Source organism: Phasianus colchicus, chromosome 16, assembly GCF_987193195.1.
Source record: "Phasianus colchicus chromosome 16, bPhaCol1.hap1.1, whole genome shotgun sequence".
Lineage (NCBI taxonomy): Eukaryota > Metazoa > Chordata > Aves > Galliformes > Phasianidae > Phasianus > Phasianus colchicus.
Genome location: NC_143451.1, coordinates 13,614,199 through 13,641,728, shown reverse-complemented (window position 1 = coordinate 13,641,728; position 27,530 = coordinate 13,614,199). Strand labels below are relative to the sequence as shown.

At 44.4% G+C, this 27,530-nt stretch overlaps 1 protein-coding gene across 14 annotated transcripts in view; it reads right to left on the bottom strand.

Annotated features, from left to right (window-relative positions):
* The window catches only part of MAD1L1 (mitotic arrest deficient 1 like 1), a 322,269-nt gene that overhangs the window by 96,256 nt on the left and 198,483 nt on the right, over positions 1 to 27,530 (bottom strand). For all 14 annotated transcript variants that reach the window (XR_016471691.1, XR_016471690.1, XM_090151560.1 and 11 more), the window contains exon 16: positions 19,857 to 20,064. Coding sequence is in view for 12 of the 14 variants with exons in the window: in XM_090151560.1 (XP_090007686.1) it covers positions 19,857 to 20,064 (208 nt within the window). In the remaining 2 variants the exon portion in view is untranslated. The remainder of the gene's footprint in view (positions 1 to 19,856; positions 20,065 to 27,530) is intronic.

The following is a 27,530-nucleotide window of genomic DNA, read 5'->3' as shown; positions in this document are numbered from 1 at the left end:
TCTTATTGAACTGAGGGATTTGAGCAGAAGAACAAACAGGAGTGGGGACTGATTGCACACCTGGCTCTTCGGATCAGCAGCAAGGTGGGCAAGGCCACCTGGGAAGACTTCAACTCGCAACAAAACACTTTGTGGACAGATCCAATGAGACAGAAGCCTTTACTTTTTCTCAGAAAGAGGTATTTTAATAGCCTATAGCTCTCTTGCAGCAGCAGGGAAAAAAAAACAAACGAAAAATGACAGCTTTCTGCCACAATGCAGAAGGCTCAGCATCTCTTCCTTCAAAGCAAGAGCACTGAAGAGGGACTCCATAGCCTGAGAGTTTAAATTAGAGCTTTTGGCACAATTTTGACTGAATGTAAGAATAATAAAATGCTCTGATGGAAGGGTTTGGGGTGGAGAAAAGGGGCGAGGGAAGTAGAAACATTCTTAATGAAAACCTCATTTAGAAGGTTTTTTTTTTTTTTCCCTGAGTTGCTTATAAATTCTACTGAAGTCACCAATTCTGGAGAGATGACAAACTCCTGGGATAAAGGCTGGAAAATCCTGGTAGTCGTGTCACATTTAGCAAGTCAAAGATATGTTTGTATAAGGCTGTAGAGGGCTAAATCCATTTTACATGCTGTATGTATTATTAATTTCTGACAGTGGGCTTAGAAAAACCTAATTCGCTGGAATACGAGCTCCCTTTGAGCGGAGGGAAGCCTTTTCAAAACTCATCTTTTATTGACTGAGTCATTTTTGAGTCAATCTGTCTGCTTTCGGCAAGACAAGAGTTTTAAATCTTCTCTCTTTTTCTCCTCCTTTTTGAGTCGTGGCAAGTCTATTAAAACCTGCTAATGTATGCAGCAAGGCCTCTGATTTGAAATGTAATGAATTCTTCAGATAGTGGCAGATTAGGGGGAGAAGATGATAGAAACAGCCAGAGACGCCAAAAAAAGAACTCTCCAGAAAAAGAGGAGGAGAAGGGTGAGAAAGAAAGAGAAAGATTAACCCTTTTTATCCAGAAGAAGAAAATCTTTAAGCCCCATTAATAGAATCGGTTAAAAAAGCAGAACTGGAAGAGGCAGAACATCTTCAGGCATGCCTGGGGCTGAACGAGACAAAGAATAAATGAATCTTTCCTCCTAGACTCTCTTGTAAGATTAGGTAATTCCCTAAGTGAAAAATGAATAAGTTAGAGGAAATTAGCTCCATCCATATAAATAAGCCTTCATATTCCAAACTCGTCACCCAAAGCTTCCCAGGCGAATGCCCTGAAACATTTCTGCTGTTGTGTAACAGATGGTTTCCTCCTCCCCCTCCTTGGTTTGGTTCCAACCGCAATATCTTTCAGGTGATCTTGTTTTAACACAGAAATGAGCATTTCGGTGTAAATCGTAAATCCTGTAAGCGAAATGCTTGGCAGTTTCATTGTATTTGGCATCTTTGAAGCGCTGGACAAACATTTCACAGTTACACAAATGAGAGATTAGCGCTGTCTCCGTTTTACAGATAGAGAAGCTAAGGAAAAAGAGAGTCGAGGATGTTCCTTAATTTGACAGTGCTGATGTGGTGACAGCCCGGGCTGAGAAGGCAGAATCTGCTGAATCACAGCGCAGACCTGTCCTGTTAGCAGTGCAATTCATAGCTCAGCCTCAGATGTGACGGTTTTAAAAAGCTAAGCTCTACAGCAAAGTTCTAAGGAAACAAAACCTTAGGGATGAAATGAGAAAAACAGACAGATGAAGCACAGGTGACCCAGTGGATTCTGATTGAAATTATGCTCAGCATAACCGATGCAGGTGAGTAAATACAGGAGACTGAGGAACTGGGGCTGTCAGTCTAATGGCCCTTCACTAATGAAAGGTACTGAAACATTGAGAAATCCCAAATAGAAGCAGAATTCTTCAGCTTAAAATGCAGCAGAGGCATCCAAGTCCACGTCTTCAAGGAGAAACTGTCTTTCCCTATGCATTCCGACCTCCATCACACAAATCAAACCACAAAAAGGAAAAAAAGTTTAAAGAAGTACAAAGTTAGCTCAAAAGTTGCTGGAGGAACAGGGAGAACGGAAGGTAAGTACGAGCTGGAAAAGCAGCAGAAGGAAATTTTTTTCAGCAGAATACAAAGCACAGGTAAAGGTGTTACCTGGGAGGCCAGCTGGCTTTTCAGACTGCTCCCAACAATTGCCTGCCCTTGGAAGAACTATTTTTTCCACCACTGAGAATAACAGCATCAGAATGTCTGTCCCCACAGTCTCCTAAACTCTACCAATTCCTCAATGCAATTCTCCCCAATGGGGAAACTGCTTTTTCCTCCCTGTTTGCTTCACAGCCCTGACATCAGGAGCCACAGAAGTCATAGATACGAACTTACACAGCTCCACACCTCTTCAAAATGAAGCGGTTACACTTGCTTTGATGTATGCAGACCAATCCTGACCCCTAGCTCGGTCCCAACCCTCTGATCCAATAGCTGGCACTGACTCTCTGAATCAGTAAGGAAGCACAGGTCACAGCAGGGAGCAGGCTCTGCAGTGGATAAACCATTTGTTGGAGGAGATAAGAAACATAGGCCTGGGCCAATACATTAGAGGCAAGCCTTTGCCTGGCAGTGCATTTTGACTCAGGAACAGGGTCAAGAGCTGGCACTGTGGTATCAGCCCTCCCATCCTGTACAAAGGGTGCTCTGGGTCCTGCATTCTGTTCTGCCCACTTCTCACCTTCCTGCACTGTCAGGTTAAAGACACACTTCTCACTTTCTACCACAAAGAAAGCTCCTACGTGGCACTAAACAGTTCTTCTCTATTTCACGCTAGCTGTGGGTGCATTTTAGCGATGGATGAAACAATCCTTGTATACATTTTGTATAGCTGTGAAGTTTACAGAGCACTCTGGGAATCCCTTGAGAGTCTGACATGCTTATTGCAGAAACAGCGACTGCTGGAGCAGGCTCAAAGGATAGCCACAATTCCTCTTTTTCAGCTGCAATCTGCATCCCCTCTGTACGACTCCTGATCCCATTTTCCTGGCCTGTCTGCCCAGGAGATCCTCCTGTCTTCTCAGCACTGCTCAAACTCTTTCATCTCTAACTCCTGAGAGCTCTGAATCGAACAGAAGCCATGGTGCAGCACCCAGCCTCTTGGAAATAAGATCTGTCAAGAAACCACGATCCATGCTGGTTAGCCGTCAAAGAGAATATTTTGGTACAGGAACAGAGCATACTAAATAAGTAGCCTTGATCCTCAGTACCCAGAGTTCCACACACCACATCCAGGGAGTAAGCACACAGATCTGCTCCCTTCCACTGCAGTCTTCCAAGAGAACGGTTCAGAGCAGCTTCAGGCTTAGAGAAGGTTCCACTCCCCTGTGCCATAAACTCTTCCCAGTGGGGATGGTGACACAGTGTCAAAGCAGACCATGCTGCTGGCAGGAAGGGCACTGCAGCAATGTGTGTAGGAAAAACACACAGGTCAAGGGACGAGCAAGGAAAAAAGGTCATGATTAGAAGTTCTGTACATAGGATGTGCAAGCAACAAAAAAAATAGATTTACCCAACCAGGCTAAATCAATGAATTAGTGCTGTGCTTGAAGAAAATGTTACCATTAGAGGCTGTGCTATTCAGTAGCACACTCTACATTTGAGAAAAGTCTGCAAGAATCCTTGTGCATCATCCATAGTCTTATAGATTTTCTCTTTTCCTCTGAAGCTCTGAGTAAGGATTACCCATTAAGGTACAGCAGCCAAGTCACATTCAATCTATTTTCTGTTAAAATAGGAAACAGCTTTGGTTTGCTCTGTCCTCCTCTGCCCACTTCCCCTATCCATGTCCAAAGCATTTAAGCTTTCCTTTTCATCAGGCACACAAGTCCTGAATACTGAAAGGATGCCTAGGAAGATACCCCAATTAACACACTTCTGTGTGTTATTCCAAATACATTTGGAAGAACAAGGGTACAGCTAAAATCCTACTCTACTTCAAAGCCAGTAATAATACAATTAGCAATGACAGTCTGCATTTCCTGGTTCGAACCTGCACACCATCTCGTGCCCCCTTTTAAGACAGGGATGTTGCTAGGTACAGTGGTCACACAGCACAGGTGGATTTCCACAATGATGGCAGGGCAGCTCAGCACCACCACACAGCACTGCTAACCCAACTACCTGCTCAGAGCTGGCCATCCCAGCACCTAACAGAGCAGAACTGCTCAACAGAAGTGCTCAGAGCAGTGCGGGCAGCCCAGAAAGCCAGCACTGATCTGCACAGATCTCCTTACCTGCTCTGGGTAGGATGCAAGGGAGCCAATAAAAAACAGAAGAAAGCAAAGAAACACCTTCACAGAAAGGTGAAGTACATAACTACAGACAACTAAATGCATTCACCACATTGGGTTTTTATAGAAACATGTTTACCGTCTCCAACTTCTGTGGTTTAAAAAAAGCAAACATCTGTTCATTCACCCAATCTCTCTCCCACAATGTTTTGTTGTAGATATTTTCCTGTGATGTTTGCAACTAAAACAGCAGAACTGCGCCAAGCCTTCTAAAACAGTGAAACAGACTACGGTTACTACAAAAAACAGTGAGTTAATAACCTAAACTCATTAAAACGAGCACTCAAGAACCCTCACATCACTCTAAAACATCCCAAAACAGAACAGCCGAAAACACTTGGAAAGCATTTTTCCAGTACGACTAAAAGGACCTCTGTCAGCACAAGAGCCACTGAAATATCTTGTTCCTTTGGACACTGCAATCTTCCTCCCAGACAGCCACAAGCCAGCTGAAACACCCAAGGGTTGATGATGCCTATGAGCCACTACCGTTGCATGAAGAAGTTTGCAAGCTGTTAGCAGAGTGGCTGCTGTGCTCCAAGAACTACTCATCTGATGCTCTGTGTAATTTGTTTGCAAAACAAAAGGCAATTATGGTTCACCAGGAATTACCTGTGTCACTGGACTTCTGATTGGGTTGTCAACTGGAATACGTGGGCTGTACCAAGATAAAGCAATAAATCAGGGTCTGCATCATTCACAGCCGCTCAGGGTAAGCAAATAATAATTAATAAAAATCTCTTCAGCTTCTCTCTAAGTTCTTTAGACTGCTCAGGAAAAAGTCACTTAATCATAACATCATAAACAAGGAAGTTCTGCAGCAGTATTTAAAAATATCTGAAATTGTTTCAGGAGCCCTATTGATTTGAATTAGGCAGCTGCATAATCACAGGGGCTGCAATTTTAATGAACATTTCAACAGGAAACATAGAGCTGATTATATATATCAAAACAGGAAAGATCCAAAAAAGCTGCAACTCTTGTTTTTTGTTGTTGTTTTATTATCTCAGTACATAAAGTCAAACCAACTCTCGAAATAACACACAGTTTACCTGACCACTTCCCTTTGGCTGCAGCTTCTTATGCCCTTGGCTGCAGCTCATCTTCCTGTCTCAAGACATGTCATTAGGCTCAGAATTTTAAGAAATAATTAGCGATTCAATCAGATTTTACACTGGATCAAGTGACTGGAAACTTCAATGCCATGCTGCAGTTTTCCTCCAGCATACTTTAGGGCATGTTATATATACTTAATTAGCTAATGTTTATACAGAGCTTTGAAGAAATAAAGTACTATCCAAGGGCGAAGGCTTGTTTTCAGAAAGAGAGCGAGCAGTGTTGAGGCAGCATGGGCACAGAGTGAGAGCGAAGCCCTGAGGAGCTGAGCACACCTTGCTTCCAGAAAGTTTTGGGACATCTTAATGCATTCAGGCACTAAAAACAAAGCAGAAGTTGTAAAACATGGGAGGCTGCAAAGGCACTTTAGTGTCATCACATTGGCATAACGACACCAAGTCAGAGCAGCAGTGATAGCATCAGAGAGGCGGTGGAACCTGCAAGGAAGAACTTCGTATGTATGAACTCAAGGTATTGATTATTTCTTTGTTAAAGTAATTTGCAAGATAAAGATTCAGACTGAGTTAGAGGCCTGGATGAAACAAAAATAAACGCATTTCACTCCTGTGAAAACTCTCACGGATAGGAGTGGGAACTGATGGAATAGAAGCATATTGCTCCCTGTTATTAGGTAGAAAAGGAAGCAGGGCTCTTCTGGCTGCTAAGCATTGCAGAACAGAAAGATGTGCTTACCACAAGAGCCATCTCAGCAGAAGCAGAGGACAGTGTGCAGTCTTCAACAGGCTAGGCTGACAGCTGGACTTGATCTCAGCAGTCTTTCCCAACTAATGATTGCAGGTGAGCAGTGTGGGCACTGAGCAGAAGGCAAGCTCCTCTCTGTCAGTCAGGATGAGGTCCCACACAAATTCTTGCAAAGAGCACCTGATCCAAACTCAGTTGAAAGGATTTAGAGACAAACTAAAATAGACATCACTGAATCCACTGAGTATGGCAACAAGTGATGCTGCAACCAGCCATGCCAAGATTGTGTGCTCCAAAGAGTTTTGGGCAAGGAACAAGTGGTGTACATGGAGAGCTGTAAAAAATGATTGCAACGACAGCCCTGAGCTTCTGTGTTTGTTTTCTGTGTTGGTAGTGGTTTTGCTTAATTTGCCTATAACCAGGCTGCATGATTTCTTTGCAAGTCTAATTAGGCAGTTAATTGATGCTGGTGCCCTTTAGCATCTGGCATTTAAGATTAAGTAAATAATAGAGAAAAGTGCACGCAGCACCAAACAATAATTAGGCACAGAAAGGGTTTGCTCCCCTACCTTCCTCATTTTAATGTTATGCATAAATCTCCAAGGACAACTGTCTTTAATAGACAAAAATACCCTTGCACCATATGATGCTTGACAACAGTGTCTTTTCTCTTAGAAATGGTGGATTGTGGGCGGCACTTTGATCTTAACCAGTTGGTCTTATTTACACTGTGCACTCCATGGGAGAGCATCACTGTCCCCATTCCACTGCAGAGTACATTAACTGGACCTTTGCAGGGACAAACTCGTGAATCCATGAGTGCAAAAGCTGGGATCATGCACTAGAGGCTTCTGTCCAAATGTCATGGAACTGCTCCTTCCTGATGATCCACGCAATGTTAATCATTCATTTCCTCTCCTCTCTGCTTGCAGCTTATGGGAATACTTTCTTGTTAGCCTTTTACAAGACTGGGTTACAGTAAGTAAAATAAAGCTGCAAGAGAAAAGCCCTCTAGACAGAACTCCTGACTATTTCTCTATCTGTAGAGCACTGCACAGACAGTTTGCAGTCACCATAAGCAGCAGCACAGCTTCCTCAGAAGGCTATGGATGAAGGGCCGGACTGGAGCTGTAAGACCTAAGCAAAACTTGCACAAAGAAGCTAAGAACTCTGCAACAGCTGATGCAGACACAGCTGCTGCTGCTACCATCCTGAGCCCACTGTGGAGCACGGGGAATTGCTTCCAACCTCCTGCTCCAGCAGCTACCAGCAGTCAGGCTGCCTCTCTGAACACAGCCCTGACTTAAACTCACCCGTGCTAACAAAAGTGTGAGGTTTTGCTCTTTCAGGGCTTCCTAGCAGAAGGAATTGCTGCGCAAAGATTACCGACAGTATCTTTAGACTCTGCAAGCAAGAAAAGCCAGCGTGGAGGCTCATGCCCACCTCCCATGGGTGCCGCGAGTCTTAATTAGCATCTCTAGCATACTCAGAGACCTTCGGACAGAGGGTGCTACAGAAGTGGAAAATATTATCATCATTATGCCTGCTACCACAAGTGCTGGAATTCAAGCCAGAGACTTCACAGCAGATGGTGGAGCTGCTAACACGGCTGGCTGCAGCTATAATTCCTCTCATCACAGACTCTCCTCGTTGGAACAGACTTCACCTCTTGATTTCTGAAGAGCAAAACAGAAGCTGCACTGACAAGTCTGCATTGTACTGGTCAGCATTGCTTGACACATTTAAACCAGCCAGCGCTCCAATCGCTAAGAAAGTAAATCATCCAAGGGACTTTCTAATTAAAAAGAGCTTTGCTTTCACTGCAATGCTCCTCCAGCCTGTCACAGCCAGCCCTCCCCTGAATTCTGATCGTTAGAGGGAAACAACAAAGAATTAGTCAGCTTTTGTTAAGTGTCAAACATTCCCACTCTAAACCATGCACAAAACAAGGAGAGACGTTTTATAGCTCTCAGAGCAACTTTATACCTTTCTAAACACTATTTCTGTACCTCTGGCTAATTGCTCATTTGCCCTGATTTGATGGAGCTGCCTGGCTCACATCGCCTTTGTCAGAAGAGAACAGCAGTGTTTAACACACTGCAATAAGTGGGATATGAGCAGTGCTAATTTTTATCCTTATTTATTTCTGCCCACAGGGTGAGCAGCCTGGGACTGTGAGCTACCTGAGATGTCACTAGGATGCCATCCGTTTTGAACCCGTTCCCAGGCCCTGTAAAAGCATCCTCCCCATTTGGCCTAGGACATCACCTTGAAGAAAACTTCCCTTCCATAGGAACACCGTGCTTAGAATTCTTCTCACCTAAAACTTCCCCACAACCCAAGCAGCACAGGGTAATGCTCCCCTTCTCTGCTGCTTTCTTTTTTGCTTTGTTTCCACCCCCCTCCCCAAGTTGTAAAATATGAAGGATCCTACAGCAGAAAAGTGCTTTGAAGAGTAATTTCCACTACCCCTTGTGACACCATGGGAGTCCAAATACATTCCGCAGGGAGCTTACAAATGCACTGGCACACTTCCATATACTGAGGACAGCACAGGCACATTATTATGGAAACAACCTGGCCAGGATTTAATTCAAATTATGGCTGCTTATGAAAACATCTTCAGCACCTTCAGTGCCTGGTAGGCAGATGGAACCTCACTAGTTCTAACTTAACGTTTCTTCTTCCCACTTCTGCCTAACAAGACAGAAAGTTGCCCTAAGTTCTGCCTCATTTCAGAGAGGCCGTGGCAATATGGCAGTCTGAAAGGGGAATCACACAGCCATCGTTATCAGCCTATTCAGAAAACTCTTGCTGAATCTCTCAGATCTGCACGCTGCCTTTGATGCCACTAGCGGTGAGTTTTGATGACACATCTGCGGTCTCTAGTGAAGGAGGATGCTGCTGCTGCTGCCTCTGGCCCTTCCTTGCAGAAGTCTCTGTTCTATTTAACTTAAATACTTCTGTTGCACATCTATAACGGTATCTGATCATCGCAGACGGTAACTTCACAGAGCGACGTACCTACCCAATAATCCACTATGCTATGATACTCCATCAGGATACATCAAGACTCTTCTATTCAACGAAGACAGAGACCTACTTAGCCAGGCAGTGAGGGAAAAGGCAAGCCAGAGCAGGGTTCCAACCAGCTTCCCATCCACCTCACTTTCATCCATCAGGCTAAAGTCTCATGCATAAGAATGAATATGCTGTTCCTTAAGTTGGATTGATTTACTGCTCTCTGAGCACGGCTCAAGTCAGATCACCTGGCACTGCAACAGAGATGATGTAGAAACACTGAAATAACAAGCAAAGACTGCATCAGCTGCTAGGTCTACATAAACCATAGTGGGTAGCTTTAGTTTAGTCTAAATAATGGATTGCTGACAGCTGCTAAGAAATCCCTGGTGGACAGGCATGTCCTTCCCCTGAGACTTAAGTCTTGCTATGATTTAAACCCATGCTTCTGCTTCCTCAGCACACAGCCACACCAAAGCCACGCAGAATGCCATCTACCTACCAAGCTATGCCACCCCAAGAGCTCATTACAGCAGTGCTCAGGTCTCTGTACTGTGGAATCCCAAGAGGACCACACAGGCAAATTATGAAAAGGAACTGAAGCCTTTCTATTTTAGATCCTGTGAATGTTGCAGCATAGAACAGGCACAGCTTTCTGTTGTCTGTTAACAACAGACAAACTTGAGTTAAAGCGCGCGACCCTGTAAAAGAGTCCCCAGGAAGGGGTGATGCTTTGGACCCATTTCTCCTCTAGCTCATCCTCCAGACACCTCTATTAGCAACCACTGCAACACTGCCTGGCATCAGTAATCCAGGTGGGTATGCAAAGACCCCAAGAGAGGAGCGTGCCTTCCTTCCTATTTACACTGTTACGTAGCACCATATACCAATGTCAGCACCGCAATTAAGATGGAAAACTAATTGTAAGTGTCTGCTTTTATACGCTGATTGCTTTCCAAATGAATGTTCTCCATTGCACATAAACCCACTGTGGATTAATGTTTCCCCCGGTCGCCCACTGCCTAGAATGTATCTGATTAGAGGAGCTGGATCAAAACTCTGCTTGACCATTTTCCAGCACTTCATTTTTCTCCTCCTCATCAGGAAGAAAAGCACATCCATTAGTTAACCTTTTCAAACACTTTCTTTTTGTCGTCTAATTCAAAGAGGATTATGGAAAAAAAAAAAGTCATTCGACTTGGCATGTGAATAGCTTTTTGTGAGCTTAGGGAACAAGCATTCATCTATCAGCACATCAGCACGTGTAGATAAGGGTAGCTGTATATGTGCGTGCTTATCTGAATGCAAGATCAGTACTGAGAAACCAGCATAAACACCAAGGACAGAATCCATATATTGATGTAATTCTTAGCAGTACCAGCGCACTTGTGCGGATCTGCAATTAAATAAAGCTTATTCCTTAAAAAGAAAACAAGAAGTTAAGGATATAATTCCAAGGTCTGCTGAGATCAATGGGGTTTTTTTCCTATTGCATTTGAATATAGCACTCTCCCTCCCATCGCATCTACTAGAATATTAGAAATTACCTGGAGTTTGTTTGTGCTATTTTTAAGCAGGCCAGGCCTCAGGCTCTGAGTCTGTTTCCAACACAGCAAATCCAAAGCTCTCCTCTCTTCAACAGCCAACGTTTCACGTATCTTAAGGCATATTAGTTTCATACCAAATGAAGTCATTGAAAATACTACATACACATGTGGGTGACAAATGAACTGATGCAGAAAGCATAACTTTGAATCTCCTGACTTTTACGCAATTAGAATATCAACTTAATTGTTGGATCTGTGTAGCTTCGCTCATTTTAATATGCAAATCAGTCTCTATTACTCTATAGCTCAAAGAATGTGTTACTTGGCTTACTTGATTAGGCTGAGAATTGCTGGTCCTGCTGTCACTATGTTTACACTTTGGTGACAAGTTTGCACATGAAATTCACATAATGCAATGTCATCAACTTACTCATCAAATATAAACTGCTTAAATACAGCCATTGCTCTAGAATATTGGAACTGCCTTATTTTTACTTCATTTGCAGCCACTAAATAATCAGGGTAAGTGAAAACAAAAAATCAAGAACATGACTGAAGAACAGCATTGCCTGGGGAAAATGGCTTCCCACAGAGTCACAAGCAGGTAATCCGCATCATATATACAGCTCTTCTCTAGCATCTGAACATTAGCTGCACATGACGTCCCTTCACAGTGGAACAAGTAGAGATGCTTTATTTGTCAGCCTCTATGCATCCACCCCACATCATCTGGGATTTAGTTTTAAGGAGTCCCTATTTATCCTGCAAAGACAGTAAAGCATCAGTTCCCAGCCAAGTATATCTAACTGGAAATTGAAATGTGGACTCCAGAGGAAAAAAAAAAGCAAATTCAATACTTTTTTTTTTTCCATTATGAATCTGCCATAACAAGATCACCACCATCTTAGATAACACTGAGAGAATGCATACAAATATGCTCAGTACTTTCCCTTTCCCAAACCCAACAAGCATCCCAACCAAGGGGACATTCACCTTGCCAGCACAAACCTTTTCGGGTAGTTTCTCAACACTCATCACAAAGTTTCTCAGCCAGATTTCCAATACACTCTACTGCTCACAAAGGCATCAAGCTTTAATTTCCAGGAGTAACAACCTATTGCCAAGATGCAAAGATCTGAGCTCTCCACTCGGAGCGCTCCGGCAGGCTGGTTTTTCTAAAGTCAGGGAAATCGTGTCAGCCTGAATTTGAGACATCAGCACAAGCCTTTCTTCTCAATCTTGCTGATGAATGAAAGAGCATTTTCAATTGTGAACATCCAAAGGCCTTATGGCACATCATTCTTAATCAAAAGCTGCTCTGATGCAAAGTGCTTTAAGAGGCAGCTCATATCACAACCCCACAGGATCCAAAGGGCAGTTGCAGATAATACTGTGTTTCCTTCCTCCTGGGAGAACTGCTGGGCTGGAGGCATGGAGCAGGAGCTCCCTGGCTCTCACCTGCTGGGCTGTGTGAGGAGAGCCTGACTCCAGCAGCCAGGCAGGAAAATTCAAGCACCAAACTTTACCAAGACCCACAAGCTGAACGGCCTGTTGCCATGTCTCTGGAAGATGAAGACACTGTCAGTACAGCAGGATTCACAAGAACCAAGGCAAGAAAGGGCATTATATGCAGTGTGCCAGCATCCTCATGGGACAAGTTTAATGGTGCTTCTATAGCAATTTGTTAAGAGGGAAGGGGTTAAAACACAGGAGGGAAAGGTCTTTGTGCTGCTCGCTGACTTCTCTGCTTACCAATGCTCTGGACTTCCCCAGGTTACAGCAGAGGAACAGGGTTACATAGGGATGTGAAAGGACATGCTCAGCAGCAGGAACAACTCATCCTTGCTGCTGCTTTATGGTTCATTCAGCCACTGGTGGACAGGGAACCCGACCTTTTAAATCAGCAGGCCTAAAAGTATTGGTTTGATTGCTGATTCTCCTCTAAAGCCACATATGGTAACACCAGGAGGAGAAAGAGCATTGCCTGTCAAGCCCAGGATTCTCCAGGTATGCCCACACACACTCTTGACGCAGTGGTCCCACGAAGCCCTCTAGCCTTGCCTCCTGCCTATCTGTAACTAGACATTAGCTACCTCTACCTTCCCTCTCTGCCTCAGCAAAGGTGACCTCTTCTTTTTTCAGATGTAACATCATGACTTCACTACACTGGTATTGAATTAAGGAAAAAAACACATCCACTGAGGAAACAAGCAGCCCTCCCCCTCTGCCCAGAATCATTTTCTTTCAGTACCATTCATTTCCACCACCACCAGATTCTGGGCTGGATCTCTAAGTCCAGAGAAACATCCCTTGGGAGCATCTCCCCTCATCTTGCCAAATAAATCCCGGAAGATATTCTCATAGTTCAGCAATTCACTCTGGTCCTCTCATCACATATACTCAGTTGTTTTCTTTTCCATCTTCTCCTCCCAACTAACTTGGTAAAGCAGCTTTTCTTTCTTGGTAAAGCAGCTTTTTTTTCCCCCCTCTGGAGCAAGGGGTCTGGTTCTAGTAAATATTTAGAATCAGCTTTGACACAGTGCCTAGCCAGAGGGTAGGAGATGCTTTAAAATAAAAACAACTCAAGGAATAGTGGAGCTGCATGGAGGTACTCTGCAGGTCCACAAGCTGCCTCTTACAAGAGCAGAGAACATATGGCCTCATGACCTCCATACAAACTGCATGGAAAAGAGGGGCAAGGAAGAAAACTGGCAGCTCTGCTGCTCTTTGTGAGGGCTCAGTACAGGCTCTGCTGTAACCCTTGACTCACAGCAAACATCTCCCACTCAGCAGCTACACCAGAACCAAGGACTGACCATAAACCTCTCATCCCTGGACTGCAGGTGGAGCCTTGAGCCCCAGCAATGTCCCTCAGCACCTCTTGTCACAATATTCCACCCAACTGCAGCACTCAGGCACACTGCAGGGCTCATGGCTTTGCAGCACCCAGGGGCACATACCTAACAGGCTCATGGCATGCTGCCATCAGCAGGGCACACTGCTCTCAATATATCCAGTGCTGTACGACTTCCTATCTGTGTTATCTCTAAAAAGCTGGGAATCTATTAGATGATAAATGCCATGTATGATAAAAGCAATTTTTTTTTCTTTTAAACCTGAGAACATTTCTTTCAGCCCTCTTGAGATACTATACTCTCATTCAAGCCAGGAAAGCTGGTTCTTTATAGGCCCCTGTGCTGACTTGAGCAGCACACAGCCTTCATCATCTACTGCTGAATGAGGACACAGAGCCTTCAAGGTGCCCATCCCTTGAGGGTGGGCTGCCCAAATCCATTGACACAGTTGTAAGGTAAAAGGGTTTTATAGACTCTGCCCACCAACTATGACATCAGTCAATAATGAAGCGCAGGAGGGCTCAGCTTGGTTACAGCCTTTTGGGAAAACAGGTTTATTTAGCACCCCCACCTCATCATCTGTATTGCTAGGTAGGGACAAAGGGATGTGAATGATATGGAAGGAAATCAAACTAAGATCTATTTAAACAATCAGCTTATTCCCAGTTTTAATATACTACTTGGGTCTCAGATCGGTCAAAATGTCTCACAGTAGAGAAACCAGCCCCATAAATGCAATAATGATAATAACCAGCTACGAGGTGAGGGGATTACCCCCGAGAGCACCACTGCTCAGCACAGGAGGTGGGCAAGCTCTGAGCAGCTCCCAAGGTCTGCTGCTAATAACATTTGTCCTGTGCTTTCTGTATTAAAGCCATGCAGTGTTTGTGATGTAGGCAGCAGAAGGGAATGACTTTTCTCCCCAACAAGATCACGGACTGAAAGGACAGAACTTCATCAGCACACAGCAAAACACTGGAGGCAAAGACAAGCTCTTTATGAGCTTCAGAGAAGATTGGGATACACAGAAAGCAATTACTTGAAGAACAAGGCACAAAGGCTAACATCTTGCTCTTACTAGAAGTTCCTTAACATTTGGAGACAGCAAACACCCCAGACCTTCATTTTATGTCTCTTTACAAAGAAGGCAGTTCCTTCAGTACAAAGCTGGAGGGGACTTGACCTGTTACAACTGCAAAGACAAATGCCACCTAGCGAACTCCCTCTGAACCAGGAACAGGCATTTCAGAGGTCTTTTGGGATTCAAAAAGGACTGCCCTGCCTAGCCTTGCTGGACCAGCAAGGTGCTGGGAGCTACCAGAGCAAAGTGAATGCAGGGGCTGCACTCACCCACCACCCATTAAGAAGAACTGCCAGGTGAGCTCATGCCTCATTCACAGGTGCAGCCCCATCACACACGGACGTCCTACAGGCAGATGGTAGGAAGCATCAAGGCTCCCAAGCACCATCAGCTCAGACAACTGCGGATGGAGAACAGCAACTTTTCAATTCCATCTGCTCCTTTTTGTCACCTTCTGTACTCAGAAACACATTCATCAGAAGCACAAGCATGCTGGGACAGTGACAAATTTTACCATCTCTGGCTTGTCACTTTAACAGGATTAGATTATTTTAGTATTAATTCATTACCCAATTTAATTCCAATTAGTAACATTTTTACAAGACACTGACATAGCTGTGATGCTGGAGACAGCCATTGCTTAGCACACAATGTAGCATCTCTAGTCAGGTCAAATATCAGCCATGCAGTGAGATTCCCCTGTACCCATCAAGGAGCCCTTTTCCCTACTTTACCAACAGAAAAAAACACAAGCTGTTCAGACTGATGACTAGCTTTCGTTTTTCATGGAATTATAGCTTAAGGAAAATAGCTCACTTCCAAAATTCTCCACAGACAGAGGAAGTCAGTCGATTTCCCCACCTTCCTTTCTGGCAGGGGTGTCAGTCTCTCTCTCAGTAGAAAGAATACTGAAAGCACTTTTCCTCTTATGGGGAGAGGCTGGGTGAAGGAAAGGAGTGCACCACCATACCTATGGGATAGCAATAAATCATGAAAGCAAGTGGAAAATCTGCATTACTGCATTTTGCAGTCAGGAACAGGCTATTCATATTCCTATCTCTGAGCACGTCACCTCTGAGATAAGATCACAAATGGAAACAATCAGCACTATTCTACCCATGCTCCACTCCAAGAGACAAGTATTGCATCCATCAGCTCCCCACCAGCTGCTACTGCCACCTACCTATTTGCTTGCAGACCAAACTCCATCTTTAGCAATGCCAAAAAAAACCAACCCAGAGGCCCAACCCAGAGCACCAAACAAGACAAAAAAAAAGGAACATCTAAACAGAACTGCCCTGGAGCAAAGCAGGAAATAAAGATATGGATCAGAAGGGGAAAAAAAAGCAGAGATGCAGCCTGAAATACAGAGAGGTATAAGGGAAAAAAAGCAATACGAGCACAAGAAAGAAATGTAATACTGGAACAGATTCCAAATCTGGGCAGTGATTCTCTGCACCACCTTCCTAAAGCTGTTGCAATCTGCATCCCTGTTTGAGGCAGGAGGACTGAGAAACGCTCCCAGATGGCAGCCTGACCTTGGTGCACACTGCTGTTACACAACCCAGACCTGCGGAGGCACTGGGAGAGAAACAAAACACCCGTAAAGTTACAGCCCATTCCCTTAATGGGGCTGCCACAGATCTGCCCCATTAATACTGCACAAGCCCGCGTGCAGTTTTTATACTTTGAAAAAGGACAGAAAGTTGTTATAGCTCACGTTGTCCAAACCTCTCCTTTGCAATAGCACTGGTACCCATTTTAATAGAGACTATTACTGCATAAATGAGAAAAGGACCACTGAACTACGTGGCAAGTTGCCAGCTTGTGCTGCAGCCTCCAGTGGTTATGCTCAAAAAGATTTAAAGTCCAGCATAACCTTGATTTTTAATAGAGTCACATTTAATGAGCTTTAACGTCCACAATAATAATTTCCTTATTACCTATCCAGGAGTTGGAACCACAATCAGAAAAAAAACGTGCTGCACTCCGGTCCAATGAATGAATTTAATAATGGCCAATACATTATTATCAAAACCATCAGCATCACAGTCCTTAATGCCTTTTTTGGTTGGTGTAATTATAATCCTTTGTACCTGAAGTGCAATTGTTGCAGTTCACATAAGCATGCTGAACAGAGCAAACCTGACTGGCTGCAGGCCACCCAAATTCCTCATTTGTGCCAACAAGCTATTCAGGGTGTGCAGCAGAACAGGACGATAAAATCTTACATTTACCTCTAACTGTCAGGAGGCAAAAATGCAAACTTAGAGATGACCTTTGCTGTCTTCCTCCTTTTATCCACTCTTCCTACTCATGAGTTCAGCCCTTGGTCTCCCTGCACTCCGTGCAGCACTGAGATGTCTCCTCCTTCACGAGTTCAGAGCTGGGTGTTTGCCTCTTGCATGCACCAAATGAGTCAGATGCATACACAGCTATACAGGTATTGCAGTTGATGAAACAGGATGCAAAAAAAAAAATACTGATTTCTCCTCATTTTGTCCAGAAACAATTCCCCAAACCTCCTTGAAAACCGCTCCCCTGTTATGCGCAATAAAGCTCACTCCCAAAGGCAGCCAACTGCACAATGACAAACAGAGCAGAGGAGCTTCTGCCACCAGCTCCTCATTTCACACCTTAAAAATACACTGAAATAGAAGGCACATGGCAGTTCTCCGCTGCTACCATTCCTGTGGGCAGAGCTGCTGAGATCCTAAGACAACAGTGAAAGCTACATCTTGCACTTCTTTTCCTAAGGAAGACAATCTAAGCTTTCTAGCCATGAGGATCCATGCTGTTATTAAACCAGCTGTCACGTCCACACCGCAATCGCAGCAAGAGCTACTAAGCAGGACAGAATCAATGCAGAGATAGATGCAGCTTGCACAGCATGCTTGAGGAGCTCTGCCCTGCCCCAGCAAGGCAGCCAAAGCTAGCATTCCAACTTAAAGGCAGCTCAGATATGCCATGCAGACTTGTAATCACAGTGCCATAACATCCCCATTCCCTTGAACATCCTCACTAACACACATGGGATCTTAACATCAGACCATACTGCTGAATGCTCCTTGCACGGGAAAGGATGGTTTAGGATTGTTTATAGCAACCACAGTGACGAACACAAGCACATAAGAAAAACAATCAAGATCCTTCTATATAACCAGATGTCTAAAACAGTCATCCACAGGGCTCCTCCATCCTTCACCTACAGCTTTTTTTCCCTTCATGAAACACTTCCATAAGCACTTAGAGGCACTTAGAGAATACAGAGGGCCCTCCTGTGCCCATGGTAAGTGATGGCAAGAGACTGTCACCTAAGTATTTCTGACCCTGCTAGGTTCTGCAACCAATGCTCTTCCCCAGCTTAACTGGAGTCAGAATGACATAGCACAGGACTGGGGCAACAGGGAAAAAAAAACCACACCATATATAGGAGAAGCTGGAAATACACTGACACCCAGGGAGCTGTTTGTTTTCCTGTCAGAATCAAAGGCAAAAAGAGAAAGCAGCTTTAAAAATGAATCCCTTATGAGCTAAAGACAAACCTGGTAACATCCCAGCATAGAAATGCCTCGTGAACAGCTAAAAGCAACTGCATGAAAGGCAGCAGAATAATTATGAATAACAAATCACAGAAGGCATACGTGAGCAACACACTCCCCGAGAAGAAATGGTCTAATTACTGCAGATGATACCCCAGAGGCTCATTCATCAGCTGCAGAGACACAGAGCTGACCTCACCTCTGCAGTCTCTGCCCCTGACCATCACTCTCCATGCAGGGCTCAGGGGCAGTGCCAGCTGTGGGCTCTGCAGTATCAGCTGTGCCAGCCACAGTGACAGGCAAGGGCACCGAGCAGCCACATCCACTGTAATTTAAACACCAGTGAAATTTCAAATGCAGATTGTAAGGTAAACACTATCCCTGAGAAGTGCTCATCTCCCACTGGGACCTTAGACTGGAAGCTCTTACAGGCAAAGATGGCCTTCCTTAAGCATTTGGAAAGTGGATGCTTATGCATCTGTCAGAGCATCCACGAAGAAGTGACAAACCATCACTGTACCTCTAGCACATCTTCAGCTCTCCATTTTAAAAACACCCCATCTGTACTTCTCACCACCATACTTTCTAAGACTATATGCTAGCATATTCTACTATGAGACTGAAACAGTCTTAACAGGAATAAAGTACTTTTGTTTCAGCAGTGGAAAGACAAGCAAGCTGCTTTCAGAGCATTTTTGTGTCATAGCAGTGAAAGATGTTTTGTTGTGAGGTTTTTTTTTTCAGCCAGGGTTCTGCCTCTATGGGGGTTTCAAGTCTCTGACACACGTGGCTCAAGAGGAAAGCTCTGCCCTCTTCACCACATCTGAGGGAGCACTCTGACCTCCAGATACATCCCATGTACATGCTGCTGGAGCACATCAGGTCAGCTCCTCACAGCTCTTACATTTCTCTTCTCTAACAAAACGTTTTGAGGGCAGAGCATATGTGAGAGAATTACAGCAGTAAGGTCTCTTGGGCTCTGCAGCACAACTTGACTCAGCTCAGCCACCTCACAGTCTTGTAGGTGATGGGTTACATTTTTTTTGATATCCTTACCTTGATTTACAGAGTCTGAGAGCACGTCTGGAGGCGTTGACTTTGGGGTTACTGTACTAAAAAGGCTCACACACACTTGTGAAGGGAAGACAGACTGTACTGGAGGAGAGCCACACATTTTTGTGAAGTGTATTTAGCTCAGTGAAAGATGTATTCTATTTTCATGGAGTATCGAATGTAACTGTGATTAATGGGCCACATATACACTGATAAACAATATTAATTTGTTTTAAGCCAGGTCTGAAAAGATTTCAACCACTTGCTCCCCTGCAGCTATGAAAGTTATTTCCTGCTGTTTGTACTACCTCAAAGGCTAGAGCAGCCCTGAAAGGAAGGAAATATTTCCTTTTACTCTATTGGCAGCACCAGCATGAGAAAGCTGCTATGCCGGTATTTCATTTCTCATCAGCAAATGATATGGATTATTATTGTTCATCCCCTGTATCAACCTGCCATTGGATTGCTACCACACACCTCCTGCACCAGCCCCACTTCTCTTCATTTTCCTCATAACCACCCCAGCAAGCACACAGTCTGCAACATCTCCATCTGCTTTGGCAGTCAGTTCCTCTGGCAATACGGATGAATAAGATCTTCATGCCTAGAAGCCAACAGCCTACCTGCAACTTCCTGTGGCGACTGAAAGCTCCCAACTCCTTCCAGATTCCCATGGATGGAGCCGCCGGCTTCAAGCACCCTCACCAGCTCCCTCAGCCTCTCACACTCCTCCTGCAGCTGCTGCTGCTCCTCCTTGCGCTGCTGCTTGGCCAGGCTTGCGGGGTTCATGCTGAAATGAAGCACTTTGGTTTTGCTGGGGTCATAGTCACCCTGCGTGTTAAAAACAACAGAAATAAACTGAGTAACAGATCCCAACTCCAAGACCACCCAACTACACTGCTCTTCGTATGAAGATGAAAAAAATTACAGCATAACGCGTGACACTTGTGCAGTAATAATGTGTTATTCCAACAGCCCAGACCAGCTGAGAGGATTGCCTCTCTTCCTCTCACTACTCTGGGAAGAAAAACCCACAACCTTCCACAGAGCTTGCTCCTTGGCTGACACCTCCATTGTTAAATTTAACTCCAGAAATGAAGTTTTATAGCTGTATTTTAAATCTCTTGATAGGAGATTATAATGAACATGCAAATGCATACTTAAACTACAGCAGGACACCCAGTGCCAGCCTAATTTATTACCAGTACGAGCCAGCAACATCCATATGACTGCAGTGGTGGAGTCATTAGCAAGTTGTATCAGCTCACCCCAAGCAAGTCAAAAGATATTTCATTTTACACTTCTCTTTTCTCAGAGGTTAGTTGCATTTATAGCAGTTTAAACAGTCAAGTTCTAAGACAGCAGATTAATATTTCTTCCAAGTGAGAGGAAAACACTGATGTTATATTTGTGATTTCAGAGAGACAATTTTCACAGAAACTATGGGAAGCCTCACAACCATAAAAGTAGTAAAACATATGCTAATCTTGGCTTCCCCAGCACTCTGAAATCCTATTGCACTGCCTGTATAAAAAGGTATTTTATATGGTAATATATTTCCTTCAATTAAATCTCAGGACCTGAAGTGATTTTGTAAACATTAATTAACCATCAAGAGCAGCACGAGGCAGGTATTATCCCAATTCCATCATTTAATTTTCATAAATAATGCGCTAGAAAGATTCGTGTTTTTTGGGGGGCAAACCAAAGCAGAGACTGAGCAACTTCACTCTAAATGCTGCTGGTGGCAGATCCCACACTGCTCTGCTAACAAACACCTTCTGCAACCATTTAAAACGTACCAGAAGGGCAGCACAGACAAGCTCGTGCTCTCACCAAAACGAGGAGATGGTATCTGTTCATCCCAGCAAAGAGTGGGTGTGAAGCACTGCTAACACAAGAGGACTCGGGAACTTTGGGCTAACTCACTACAGAGCTGGGAAAACAAGGCACAGAGAGCCAAGGCCTCCTTCCAGCTGGGTGTTCCCACCACCACTGCAGTGCTGTTCGTGCCCTATCGCACACCTGGTGGTGACACCTCTCGCACCACCTCAGGCCCTGTGGTGCTCAGGACATGGCGGGGGGGCAGCGCTGGACCTGCAGGCCCACAGAAACGGGGCTTTGTGACCTCATTTCCATGACCTCATTTCCATGGAGAGGAAGAGACAAATAAGCCAGCAGGACCAAGAGAGCACATCACCCCACTGACAGCTTCAGCCTGAAGATACTGAGATGGGAACTGAAGGAGATGGACCTCAAGCAGCAGCCCCAAAATATTTAACAGAGGGAACGCAAATTCTATCAGACCCACTCTTCCCAGCAAGACACTGGCATTTACAAAGCAGTTCCCACTGCAGGCAGCCTAACACCTGGTGCTATTTGCCTTTCAGGGCTCTCCCCCCTCACACTGTCACAGCAGGGCCAGGGCACTCCTTTCAAGAGAACAGGTTCAAACCCAAAGTTTGTGGTGCTGTTTACAGTGGTTTGAAAAACGACACTCAGAGCTGCAGAGCAAGGCTGCACCACCACAGTGTCAGGCAGAGATCTTTCCTTGGCTCAAGCAGGGAGCACGGCGATCTCACACTGCACCAGCACTGCAGAAACCCGCATGTATCAAAGAGACACAGAGCAGCAGGATCCAGGAGGGAAGGAAAACCCTACAAACTCAGACTGCTGTTCCCTTCCCTGCTGAGACTGCTTTAACATGTGCAGCACCAGCCTATTTGTTTTGCTGGTTATTTACTCTTAAAATATCTCTCTGGCCTTTCTACAAAGTGCTGCCAAGAAGCTGCACTGCTTTGTCTTTCTGAGCTTCTTCAGTCTATTTATCCTCTCCCTTTAAAACATGCACTCTTGGAAAATCATGCTCAGAAACTCAGTTCTAAAGCTCACCCTCGTTTCCAGTGCTCTCCAGCCCTTCTGAGCGTGTCCATCTGAAGCTACACTGAGACAGGCAAATCTCTTAAAAACCCTCTGTGATATGAAGGCTGTATTTGAGGGCTATGGTACAATGCATCTCATTTAACATTTCTGGGAGATCACTAATACATTTGCTATGCTACTCACACTTCTGGGCTAGGGGCAGTAGCTTTCTCTTTATTCCACACAGCACAGATCAAACTAGCACATTTCTCCCTACAGCTAAAATATTAGTGCTGCTGGTTTATATTATAGTAATGCCTAAAGAAACCAAGTGAGACAGGGATCCCAGCGAGCTAGGTACCGTGCAAACCCCAGGAGAGATTGCCATTGAAAGCCCAACAACAGAGCACGAAGATGCAATACCCGAGGGGAGGAGGGGGTACAGGAGCAGCCTCCTGTTCAAGGCCCCCTGGCATCACCGTGGCAGCAATGAATGGAGAACACAAACTCACAGATGACCCTCGAGACCATCCTGCTGCCCTACACAGCTGCACCAAGCACAGTGCTCCTTAAGCCTCTGCAAAAATTACTGACATCACAGAGTTTCAAACAAGTGCAGGAAGCTTTCCATAGAAATGGTGTACAGTAGAGCTTCAGATGGAAGGGATCAGATGCACATGTACATAATGCCAGACAACAGAAGTGGCATTACAACTCCTAATGTTTAGAGTGTTCTTCCAAACTTCTGAAGGTTGGGAGTGACTCAGGTTTGTTCTGGGAAGAGTCACAGCTGGAAAATGCTCAACAGAGCAGGCAGCAAAGCAGCATTACAATCACACAAGCATTTGAAGGAAATGAAACCCTAGTACTGGTAAGAAACCTGAGAATGAAGAAAGCAAACATCCTTCTCCTCCTCGGATCCTTTTAGCTCTGGAAAAAACAAAATGTAGATAGCTGGTTTTCTTCATCAAATGTCTTTCCATCCATAATACATTAAGTCTTACTGACGGGAATTTCATCCCTTCAGCTCCGCAATGGAAGCCTGGAAAATGGTGTTGCAGGCACTGGGAGAACTAAAACATTTTTCTGCTTAGAATATTGTTTCTAGTCTAGGAGGCAGAACAAACAGTGGCATTTGAAAGGCATCATGAAGAAGGGACTCTGCCAAGCACAAGGCTCTTTGAGCAGGAGCTGGAAATCCCAAAGCAACTGCTCAAGAGCAGCTCCAGCTGCTGCTGCCATGCTAAACCAGCACAGACAAGGAGTAAGGTAAAAAAAAAAAAAAAAAAAAAAAGCATCTCACAATGCACTGTAATACACACTGAGTTTTTCCAAGAGGTGTGAAATGCATGCTCCAAGTGTGGCCTGAACATCAGAACCATCCAAATCCACTTATGATCGAGGTGGCTACATATAGAAGCACAAAACATTTTAGGGATGGAACCTAATATGAGCCGTAGGCAAACTCCTTGGGGGGATATAACAGTAAAGCACTGCCCTTTCCCTGGCTCATTCAGAAATACCTCAGTAGGCTGTTCTGCTCATCGCACATTGTGGCCAGTTTTCAGAGAGCAAAAATAACTACTACTGGATTCCCAGCACAGCCCACCCTTTACCCCTCTTTTGCCCAATATTTAAAAATTTGGCAATAGATGTAGAGATGCTGAAGAGTAAATAACTCCAACTAGAGAGAACTGCTGGCATTCATTGATTCTTCTTTCAAGGAATAACAGCGAGCCAGTAATTCAGATTTGTCAGAAAAATGTACACAGAGTTTCCATTTAGAAGGAAGCAATAAATATCTTGATTGATTGCAACCAAGCCTGGTTGACGCTTGGCAGTACAGTGAATTATTCATTCCTGGAAAGTAAGATGCTAACTAGCTGATTTGGTGCTTAAGACAGCAAAAGCATTTCCGTGCTCTCAGAAGAGCACTGGACATCTCACAAAGAAGATTTGTTGACTCCACATGTTAATGTTCTACATTTTGTGAAATCACATTGCTTTGCACCCAAGACGTGCCCTAGGACACACACAAAAAAAATCTCACACTCCCAACACTGAGAAACACCATCCCACCACTTCTGATCAGACATCATGTGAGACAGACAAAAGCAGATACACCATAAAAGCACTGCCTTAATGCAGCATGTTCCAGGCACACCCTAGGACATGGAACAAAAATTCTCTAAGATCAGGGCTACCAATAAGCTTTCTGACAAAAAACTACGGAAAAAAAGGCTTGCACCAGGGTCGATTTGCCATCTAGAACAGACATACAAAGCCGAGTCAGATGGTACTGCTCTTCCTCCTGCTTCCTTCTCCCAGTTCAGAAACAAACAATACCTTGAAAAGATAATGATGCAGATGCCGTGTGTTGTGTTTTTTAAACTTATATTATCAGCAAACAGTCAGTATGTTGGTGTACCTGCTAGAATTATAGCACAAAAACTTCCCTGGTAATCTTCCCATTAGGGAAGAGTCAGTCAAGTGACAAAACGATGAATGAAGACAGGATTGCTTTAATCTCTGAAAAACAGAAACTTTTCCTTAGAAGAGTAGATGTTCAGAAGAACAATGAGAGCTGCCAGTGACAGCATCTTGAAAAGGGCTGAGCTTCATCTGGCATCTCTCCTTGTGACTGCTTGAGAATCCTGATTCAGGGATGTCTTTCTCAAGGAGCTACAAAAGCTTTCGCTTTCACAGGCCCACAGGTAAGAACGAAGTACTTAAAACCACACTGACTGCTTTTCATTTGATGAAACATTCAGTGCTTAACAATTTCGTTTAGGATCTATTCATCTACTGCAGATTTTCCTCATCAGAAGGAGGAACTGCTGGCCAAAGGAACAGCCTCCATCACCGAGAGTATGTTCATCTAACATCGCTAATGAGATTAAAGAAGTTCATACATCCCAAGCAGGCAATGACTGTCACTGACAGCAAGCACTATCAAGGATTATCGACTGCCCTCCCACTCTCAAAGGCTCCTCCTGTTTATTGCACTAGCAAGCAAAAACCCATCGACGAGGCCGATGTGCAGCTAAGTGCCTTATTTTTTCATAGCTCTGATGTCTATCAACCTTCAAAGATTGGGCTTTCTGAGCAGCACAATAAGTTCTGTTGCAGCATATGGACAGCTGAGTTTAATCGCTGCGTGCTTGCAATGCAACAGATTGTGCTTGCCCCTGCTGAGAAAAGGCTGTCGGTTGGAAGCTCTTCCAGGGAAGGACCATTTCTTCCTTTGCACAACTCTCACACAGAACAAGTGCCACCCAAATACCAGCAATGCACACTGCTGCTTTCTCAGCTCAGGCATTTCTTTCCATGCCATTTCCTTGAAGAAAGTTTTCTATATTGCTGGACTGGGAGGCATTATTCTATACCATGGAACTTAAATAGAAACAATTTAAGGAGATCAGTAGATTGTATCAGCTTTAAAGGAATGATGGGTCAATAGTTACCGTGGAAGAACATCCCAAATAATGACTGTATCTATCTGCAGGAGATAGATGAGAAAGTTTCTTAAACACAAATACAAGGTGTAAATAAAGAATTGGAGGGGTGTTAGGTAGGGTGTGCTTGAAAAGCTGCCAAATAGGAAGGCACCTGCTTCTGTCTGCAGCCTCTCCAAGGCAGATAATGGGATACAGGCATGGAAGCCTTCCCCAAGGCTTCAGGTCTCTGTTTAGCAGAACTGCTCTTCAGAAAACACGTGGCAACTACACATGTACACACGGGCTCTGCAAACAGGTAATAAATACTGAATTATCAAGGTAGAGAAGTCACAAATCATTACAAGTCTTTATTCAACATATTTATCTTGTAGCTGATGAGTATCGGTCATTTATACCCAGAATCATTTGTCATTAGTCCTGCATCAATACCCCTCAGAAATCCTACTCTAACATGGAGAATAAAAACAAAACAAACCAGAAAATAAAACAGCAGGAAAGCAGAATTGGGATTTATCACCTGACAGACACATGCAAATCCCCCAGCACTCACAGCTCTTGTTGCAGTTGAGCATTAAGGAGAGTCAGCCTGGCTACACAAGTGAGGACCTTCACCTGCCTACCTTTACTTTACTTTTACCAGCCTCTTTTTTAAAGGGAAATTTTGGAAATAAGATTCGTTTCGGAGCTCAGCTCCCTTGAACAAATACAGGAGGCACTGCTCCACACGGCACAAGGCAGTCTCAGAAAGCTTAATCCTTCCTCGGGAAATGCCATTTTAATGGAAATTGTTTCTTGGCTTTGCTCTTCCAGTTTCTTTGCTCAGGCTTGTTGAAGTGATTAGAGCAAAACCCAAAACAAACCTCATCCCAAGGCAGTCCCTGTGTGCCCAGCACAGCACACAGCCCAGCCCCGCATCCCTCTGCCACAGAAGGTAAATACAGCAAGGGACCTCTACAGAGCATGGAACAGGAGCTGTGTTAGCAAAAGTGGATTGCGAAGATGAGACAGAGCAAGCTTACAAATAAGCAACCACACAAATAAGCAACCACCACCACCTGCTCCTCATTCCTCTGCCAGAATGCATGCACTTGAAATCAAACAGCTGAAAACAAGCAGAAGGTGCTGGATGTTGAGGCAGGACTCACCAGTTCCCACCAGATCACATGCTGGTACCCTATGCCTTCTTCCCCGCGTTTTTCCCTATCATCTTTGTGTATATATCAGCAGCACACCCATCCCTGACACTCAGGCAGCAGAAATTAATATGGGCAGCCTCTGCAGCTCCACTCCTGCTCCTTTTTTTCCCTTCAAACATGAAGTTCTATCTTCTGCTCCAACTACATGACCTCTGGTCTGCACACTGTGGGTCAGGCAGCCCTTCTGCTGTGCCTCCTGTGCACCCACATTAGCCATTTCCAGAACAGCAGAGGTAACGATGGTCTCTGTGACACTGTTAGGTCTCTCTATCCCCAATAACTGCTGTAGTTCCCACCAGCAGATCAGCTTTCAGATCCCTACTCCCACATGCCATGCCATGGATAACTATCCTGCTCTTTTTCCAACCCCTTCCTCACTCCATCAATACCACCACCTCCAACACCTGGATGAGCTGCTCCTTCCCCAGAGATATTTCTCTACTATTTTCTTCTCCTTCAACATCTGATTTGCCACACACGTACTCATTGATATTCCTCCCTATGGCCCTCTTTTACTGCAGCAACTACAGAAAATTAGCAATGAGACAGAGAGGAAGTTGGAGTTAAGATATATTGCAGACAAAAAGCTCTAATCACCCTAATCACACTGCTCTAACACTAGGTCATATCTTTTGCTACATCATGCAACATCTCGGGCTCTGCTGCAACACAAGTAGCGAAATAAATTGTCTCACCCATGCTGCTAAAGCCTTTCATGTACAGTTTTAAGGAGATTTTTTTTCTATACCCACTTCCAAATGCAATATCCCCTGGAGGATGC